The sequence below is a fragment of the Myotis lucifugus genome, unplaced genomic scaffold, assembly GCF_000147115.1.
Source record: "Myotis lucifugus unplaced genomic scaffold, Myoluc2.0 scaffold_162, whole genome shotgun sequence".
In the NCBI taxonomy this organism is placed as follows: Eukaryota; Metazoa; Chordata; class Mammalia; order Chiroptera; family Vespertilionidae; genus Myotis; species Myotis lucifugus.
In genome coordinates, this window is record NW_005871210.1 from 2,373,988 (window position 1) to 2,382,598 (window position 8,611).

Sequence of the window (8,611 nt, forward strand, 5' to 3'; positions counted from 1 at the left end):
ACCTGCTCATCTGGATTACACTCCTCTGTCCTCTTATTAAACCCTTGGCCTTCAGAGCTCTCCTTTTCTCTCTCTCTAATTGGGGGACACTCCTACTCATTCTTCAAGGGACAATTTAAGTGCCATTTATGTGAAATCTCCCCCAGCTCCTGCAACCGGAAGTAGCCACTCCTGGCCTTGAGGTAACACTTTGTCCAGCTCTTCCATCACTGCCCTTGTCTCAGTCCTGTGATCGTAAGTTTAGGTAGAAAGGGACTCTCTTTTCCTTAGCTGCCGTATTATTTGTAGCCAAATGCTGGGCACATCCTAGCCCTTTGATCAGGGTTGGCTCAGTGCATGATTGAATGAATCTGTGGGTGCATGTAATCAGCATGGAGCTGTGACGTAGCTTAGGATGGTCCCGAACCATCCTGACCGTGCTGCAAAGGCAGTTTCCTTGTCTTGCTGGGGCTGTTAATCTCCACTGTGGTTATGCTTCCCATCAGGAAAAGGAGAAACTGTATGTGGAACTAAAGCACATCCTGGCCCGGCAGCCCGGGCCCGAGGCTGCAGAGCAGCTGCAGATCTACCGCCAGACGCTGCAACAGAAGACCAAGCAGCTTAAAGTGAGTAGCCTCTGCTCTTTCCTGGCCAAACTCTGGGGAACACACCTGAGCAAGTCTGCTGCCTCAGCTCCAGGAGCTGGTTTCCCAAATGCCCTACTCCACCGAGGTCAGCCCTTTTAGCACCTTACTCCCAGGAGGAGCAGGGCAAGCCTCAGAGCTACCCCTCTGCTCCTAGACTGATAGACCCCACAATTCTCCATCTCCCAAAAGAGGGGAGTGAGCAAGTGGGGAGAGAGTCAGGGAGAAGATGATGGCAATGGGATGGACATTGGGGGTTAGGGTTTGTATGGATGATCTCAAGATGGTTATAGGGGATCTGGATGGTGGGGAAGAACAAAGGAAACGTTAACACCATTGCCCATTGAAGGACATCGCCGTGACAATGCTGATTTTTGCTCTTCCATTCCACCTGAAATAAACACACACGAAGTACCAGCTCCTCCCCAGCCCTTGGGGCCTTGCTTCATGACCTTCTATCAAACAAATTGCCATGAACGGGAAATAAAACCCTGAGGAAACCTCTTAGTATAAATTCCTTTCTAAATGACATAAGAACTCAATTGAAGAGATAATAATGTTTTACCATTACACATGCCTTTTTTAAAGTTTTCTAGAAAACGATGCTTTCCCATTATATTTTGAGCTTTTTCTTCAAAGTGAGTACTTTGATATTCTGGGCATGTCAGGGGAGTCTGATTCATACACACGCACAGAGGGTAGCACACACCAGCTGGATTCTGGCACTTACCTGGGCACTGAGGGTGGTAATTATTGCCTTCCTGCCTGGGGTAAAATAGATGTCATGCTTCTAATATAGTACTGATCCTTTCACGAATAGGACAAAATTGCATCCTTTTAGTTAAAAAAGGCAGATGAAACAGAAGTCTAATTAGAACATTAATTTTCAACTTATCACTCTAAGTATTCATTTCACATGATCATCCTGAGACATAATTTGAGTTTTGCATGAGGCATAATCTTTTGATTGTTTTCATCCCTTTAAATAGTTGAATATTTCAAACAAAATAGAAGCTTTTTTTCCAGGGATGAGTATAGACTAGAAAAGCACATGTCTGTCTTTACACTACTGTCAGAAAGCCACACCGAGCACCGGATTGCACTTGATGGCTCATAAGAGCCTTTTGTCACTTTAACCCTTTATTTAAGAAAATCTGGGTGTGTTTTTTTACGTTGAATGAAATATGACCAATGGTGGAAGCGGCTCAGAGGCAGATGCACTGAGTCTCTTGGCAAGTTTGTCCTCATGATCTGGACTCTTTTTTTTTTTTTAGGAAATTCCACATTCACAAGGTCTTGGTTTCTAAGACTTTAACTGTTAAGACAGGTTTCATTCCAACATGAAAATCATATCCTTTAGCTCATGATAACAGAGTCAGAATCATTTCCCCAGCAATTAAGAGGGGAGGGTTCAGAAGCAGATGCACACTCAAAAGACAAAATTTTAAAATTGAATGAGAAGAAAAATAAATCCGAGTCAAGTGCACGTCTCTTAGAACAACAGCCTTTCTTTTCCGCCCTTGGTTTTTGCGGGGAGCACCCCTAGCTTTGGCAAGCTTTCCACATGCTGTTCCGGTGAGTAAATTTCCACTCTTCTTGCCCAGCCTGACATCAGTAGCATCTATTGAACACACAATGGGAGAGGCAGGCAATCGGACTTCCTATTACAGCCCTCACGTACATTAGACTCCCCCATGCACATGTCATAGCTCCCCGGTTCATAGAAGAAAGCATCCCAGTGCTGGGATAAAGCAAGAACCTGTGACTAGTCCCAAAGAATACAATAAAGAGGTGACAGGCATTTAGCAGAAACCACATAAATTGAATTCCTGCTTAGTGGGGTGGTGGCAGGGTGACTTCAGATATTTTATTTATTTGTATTTTTTACCATAATCCTCAGATGAGTCACACTCCCTAGTGATATCTTTCTTGAATGTTTTCTAAAAAAGGTTTTAAAGGCAATTTTATACTGTGTGTCTGGGAGTTTTTCTGTCTGTCCTCACAGTATTCCTCGAAACACATCACATCATTCATGTGTGAGCTTGTTGAATGTTGCCTGATAGTTCTCCTTGTTAAGCAGGCGAATGAGGTTTCATTTAGATTTGTGCCTGGATTATGAGTCTTCAGCCCTCAGCCAGATTTTTGCCCAAACACAGGCCTTGCCCTGGTAGAAGCGTGCAGGCTAACTGTTACACTGGTTTTGTACCTCTAGCCCCACTGAGGGAAATGGCAGCAGGTTAAAAAGATTTTTCAGAAAAAGCATATGTCTAACTGCATGTCTTCTGTTCATGCTGTTTTACTTGCCATGCTAGGTTTTGTCTTCAGAATTGAATATGTATGAATCACAGAGCGAAGAGTATAAGTATGAGCTGGGAAAACTTAGCAATGAACTAATGAATTTAAAGAAGAAATACCTCGCTCAGAAACGTAAAGAGCACCTTCAGAAGTAAGAATCAGACCAGTGTTCTAATTTTGGTGTGCCTATTACCGGCGGATGGGAAGATATTTGGTGTACAGTCACAGAGTTGCAGATTTCATGGGGTAAACTAAATCACAGGGTGAACAATTGACATTGTACAGGTCACTCACTGGGTATGTATCAGAGCAAGATCAGTATTTCGGCTGATACTAAGGCCTCTCCATTGGACCCTAACAGGGATCCATTACTATCTGCTCACTGGTAGATCTAATGTGGCCCATGGGAAAGTGTGATTTTTTTCCCCCCTTCACACTGTTTTCACAATTTGGAAATGATCATGACATAACTGCATTTGCAAATGATGTTCACAGTCAGCCTTGTTCAGCTTATTCACATTGAAAACCACAGGTAATTTTGCCAGTGGGTCTGGCGTCTGGGTTTGGTAAAGCTGTTCTTTCTATAGTACAGCTGTACCACTGTACTTACGAGCAGTTTGTGAATAATTTTCACCTATGATTTAGATAAACTATCTCTGTGTCTAGCAACTGACTTCAGCATCTGCATTGGGGTATCGATGTGAGCTCTCATTCCTCTGGGAGCTAGAATGCAGGTGCCAGGTTAGCATTTTGCATTTCAGGATGCCTGGATGTCAAGGAGCAAGTCTTTTCTCCTTTGTTATCGTTATTTGCCTGGTCTGAGGGTGAGAGAGTGAGCCCACAGCAGTAGGTTAGAACCTTGGCTTGGCTGTGTGGCATTACCCAACTCCTCTAGTTCACTGCACTGTGGCTCACATGGTGGGTTGAAAGTCAAGTTTTCGATTTCTTCCACACGGGCATTTCAGGGACATGGTGAAAGAGGGTTTGAATGCATCTGCCTAGGATTCATTAGTGGCAAACATCTATTTAAAGAAACTGGATGCAAATTCACTTGCCAGTAAAAATTCTACCCTTATAAATGAGAATGGTCTCCTATTCTACATTTCAGTGTCAGTTCCTTGTTAGAATAAAATATGCGAAGAATTATAGCTAATTTAGGCGAGTCTGCCTTAATGTGTGGGTCTAGCAACTCTCTGGTTCAGAATCACTGGCGAGACGTATTAAACAGCAGCCCCCAGTCCCTATTTCCAGATATTAGGATTCAGCAGGCTCTGGACGGGCCTCAGAAATCTGCAGTTTAATCACTCCACAGGCAATTTCCGTGCATACTGAAGTTTGAGAACCACGGACATTACTGATGTGAATTAGATGAGTGGAGTGGAAACACTGTAGTTTTCTTTTAGGAAACTAAAAGGCGTGCTTATAAACTGTCCAATGGCTAGTTTCTACAGGAGGCAGGTGTCTAGATCAGTGACCTTCAAACTTTTGTATCGTGCAGCCTTCTCAGTAAAACATTTTTGAACTTGCAGCTTCCCAATATATATGTATGTCGTTTTTAGAATAAATTTTTTTAATTTTAGAATATTTTTTTACCTCCAATATATTTTAATTTACAAATTACATACAAATAGTATTGTCACACTGTGACTAATTATTAGTAAAGCGAGATTTTTAATTTTTAAGGAATATATATGTATGTGTGATATATATATATATATATATATATATATATATATATATATATTCCATTCTCTTCTTTTCAGTCCCCAGTGCGTCATGTCACTCACCTTCTGGATTTCATTTCGGAGACCGGTGGTATGAATTACCCACCAACAAACTGCTAGCTTGGCTAAACTGTTGATTATCTTTCTAGAGCTGATTACCTCCTCTGGGTTGGCCCTGGGTGGCCTAGTCCAGTGATGGCGAACCTATGACACGCGTGTCAGATTTGACACGTGAACTCATTTTTTTGGTTGATTTTTCTTTGTTAAATGGCATTTAAATATATAAAATAAATATAAAAAATATAAGTCTTTGTTTTACTATGGTTGCAAATATCAAAAAATTTCTATATGTGACACGGCACCAGAGTTAAGTTAGGGTTTTTCAAAATGCTGACACGTCGAGCTCAAAAGGTTCGCGCCATCACTGGACTAGTCTCCCTTGACCTTATTGATCCCCCTCTTCCAGAGTTTTTTTGGACACAAAGAGCATGCTGAGTCCATAGAGGGCGTCCCTCTGTGAACTCAGCCCTTCCCAACTGCCATCTGCCAGAACTTCAGGGCTCCAGCCATATGCCACCTGTAGCTATTTAAATGGAAACGAATGACAGTGAAATAAAATTAAACATTTAGTTCCTCAGTTGCATTAGTTACATTTCCACGGCTCAGTGGTCTAGTGGACACTGCCTAGGTACAGAGGTACTCCCTCAGCATGAAAGTCTTATCAGTGCTGCTCTAGCAGAATCTTTGACTTTACCTGTCCTCTCTTGCCCTTATGTGCTCGTTACTGGCAGCCACTCTGACCTGGTTGGAGTGTCACTGGTGGTTCCTTTTAGCTGGTGACCTGTAAACTGGAGGTAGACAGAGAGATGAGTTCCGAGGAGAAACTGCAAAAATCTATGAAAGGGGCTGAAGGAAAATAAGCCCAGGCAAAAACAAAAGTGCTGACGTGGTTTAGATCGGAAGGAGAACGGCTGAAGAGAATTATAAATACATGAAAAGGGGAATATAAAGGAGACATTATTCCCATTAGTCAGCTTAGGCCAAGTGAGAAGCCTTTAAGCATAAGTTCCTTCAAAGAGGAAAAATGGGGTTATTTAAGGCCAGAAAGGGCGGGGGAGGGGAGAGGGGGAGAGGAGAGCTGCCTGCATGTAGCTACAGTCAGGAGGAAGGCAGTTGCCAGAGTGCTGGAAGGAATCCGCTTTGCTGGATCTGCTTTGCTGGGTCCACTCCATTTTGTTCTATTTAGGGAGGAATTTTTTTTTTTATAATAATGAAATCAACTCTGCTAAGAGATGGCTGGATTGATGAACCAATCCTCTACAGGTTCTTTCCAAATGGAATAATTTAGAATAATTTCTGTAGATGTTCTCCCCACACATGCACTTTATAAAATAACTCATATCATTTTTACCTTTTTGCCTTCTTTTGTTTTTCCCCTCCAAACACCCTTTTTATCATGCTTCGGTCCCAACCTGTACCCCTACCCATCTGCCCCCGACTCCCCTACTGGGCCTCTGAGGCTGGTCTAGAGTCTGAAGTACCAGTCAGATTTTTTTGCAAAATGTGGGTTTATTCCCCTCAAGTAAGTCATTCCTAGTTGTCAAATATAATTGGTTTTGGTCTTAGTAGTTTGCTTAATTTTTATTTTAAAAAGGGATTCCGGAGTTGATTTTCATAAGAACCCTAATTACACAATAGGTAATTTGTGTAAATTTAAGGTACCTCTGTAGGAAACCTAAATATGTGTGCGTATATGTGTGGTATGTGTATGTGTGCTATGGGTGTGTGTATTTAAAGGAGCTTTATATAGAAGATACATTGTAGACTTTATGGTAGAACTCCCTTTACTGCTAAATGTACTATCTTATTTATCTTTCCCGGCTTTTCTTGCATCTTAAACTCTTTAATAATAATTGCTGCTTGTGTAAAGCTACAGGATAACTTGCTTTTATAAATGCCCAAGTTTGATGAAGATACCTTTGTGTGGTAAATATTTATGTTAGTACTGGTACTTTGAATATAAAAGTTGATAAATGATGAATGAATCATTATCATTGAGCCAAGAGAAAGATTCTTCTGATCTGTGGAACTAAACCAGTGTTTTATAAAACAGGAAGGGGATTACAAATGAGAGGAGCCTTAAGTTCATAGTGCTTGAGTTATAATGAGGTCGTCTACCCATTAGGATGGAAGATTTAATTGTGTCTTTCCCTAAGTCTATGTGTTACCAGCAAACACCCAATTAGATCTTAAACAACTACCTTGTCTAAAACTGGAGCTTTAATAAAGCAGTTTTCACCCTGTGAACTTAGAGAACGCCAGACTTAAAAGAGGAAAACCATGTTCAGGAGGTTAACTCTCACCTCCTCTCTTACAGACACAAGGACAAAACATCCATGGATGTCGCCATCCCAGTGGGCAAACCAACTGGCCCTCGTTTTACTGGGGGTGGATTTCCCCTCAGCAAGTCACCCCAAGTGCAATCCTAACTCGAAGCTGCTGGCTGGGTCCAGTTGAACAGCTCATGACATTTGCTCTGGAACCTTTTGGAGAAGTCTCTTTCAAACTCCCTAGGAATTTACAGAAATCAGTGCTTAGATTACAGGATGGAAAGAACATGTGTAGTCATGTACAAATAAGAGTGACGACATTCTACTCGGTCCACATGGATAGGAACAGCTTGGAATTATATCTATTCAGTTAGGCTGACCCATGGCATGAAGCAGGTCTTTCGTTACGACCACGTGCGTTGGTTGATATGAAATGCATCATATCTAGCCACTCCGTACGCACGAAGTTGTGGGCCTTTATTTCTCTGTTATGAGACATGGGTGCATTTGAAGACATTTTATATTTTAAAAAACATTTTTGAAATGCAGTGCATTCTTATTAGTAAGAATCTATTTTAATTATTCATACTTACAATTAAATAATGTTAATCGCTTTCAGAATGATTTCTATGTGGAATTCCTTTTTAGGCCTGGGGTATGAAAATCTATTGCAAAGAGACATAATAAATATTCATCATAAAAATTAAAAAGGAGTATTTGTAGAGATTTTGGTCTTTACTTTGGCAAAGTAAGTAAGGTTTAGAGGTTCTGTGAGAAATGTTTAACGTAAGCATTTGGTTCCTTTTCAAGACTGTGAAAAGAGGGATTTGGGCTGGTATTCTTCTCAAGGCTCTCCTTTCTACCTCACTGTTGCAGAATGGAGTTACATAGAACAGGGATCTGGCTTCATAAGCTGCCGTCAGCGTTTTTGAGCTATTGAATCCATTGTATTTTCTTTTCGTTGAAGCCACAGTTAGATGGAAAACATTCAACGTTCCCTCCGTAATATTATGCGAGGACACTCTGGCCATCTCTCTCACAATAACTTGAGTTCTGTAATTTTTAAAAGTTATTGAGGAGTAAGCTCAGGAATGAACAAGGACCGTGCAGTGGATCATCCATTTGTTTTACAGGACGAAGGTTTCCACTGAGAGGAGCAGATGACTAATGACCCAAGATGCTGGTTCAGATTATACAGAGTTGGGACTGCAGAGGCATCTTCTGCATGTTCGGCTGTCTCTCTCAGTTGACACCAGAAGCAGACCCCAGGCTATGATGGCCATGAAAGTGATTTATTATGAAGGGATCTTAGAAATCCCAGTAAGAGTGGGGAAGTGGAACTGGGAAGGGAAGGAGAACCCAGCGAGGGTGCAATGTCAAGTCCAGTGCAATGCTGGGGACTTTGGCCGGATCTTGCAGGGAACTCTGAAGACAGTGTAATAACATCTCAGAGTTGTCGCCATCAGGGGTGAGGGAGCTGGGGTGCTCATATGCCTCATGTTGTTGGTCATTGACCAAGGACTGCTCTGAAGGGATCCTTCTGGTTCTTCCAGTGTGTGGGCAAAGCAGGGTCTGGCAGCCTGGGGGTGGCCTCAGACGGACAAAGGGACGACTGTTGGGAAGTGCAAGTGATTAAGGG

General features: G+C 41.9%; 1 protein-coding gene across 1 annotated transcript in view; it reads left to right on the plus strand.

Annotated features, from left to right (window-relative positions):
- Positions 1 to 7,131, plus strand: part of CFAP58 (cilia and flagella associated protein 58) — an 89,915-nt gene extending 82,784 nt beyond the window's left edge. Inside the window, exons 16-18 of the mRNA XM_006095945.1 lie at positions 486 to 605; positions 2,936 to 3,069; positions 7,020 to 7,131. Of these exons, the coding sequence (XP_006096007.1) occupies positions 486 to 605; positions 2,936 to 3,069; positions 7,020 to 7,131 (366 nt within the window). The remainder of the gene's footprint in view (positions 1 to 485; positions 606 to 2,935; positions 3,070 to 7,019) is intronic.
- Positions 7,132 to 8,611: the final 1,480 nt, after the last annotated feature.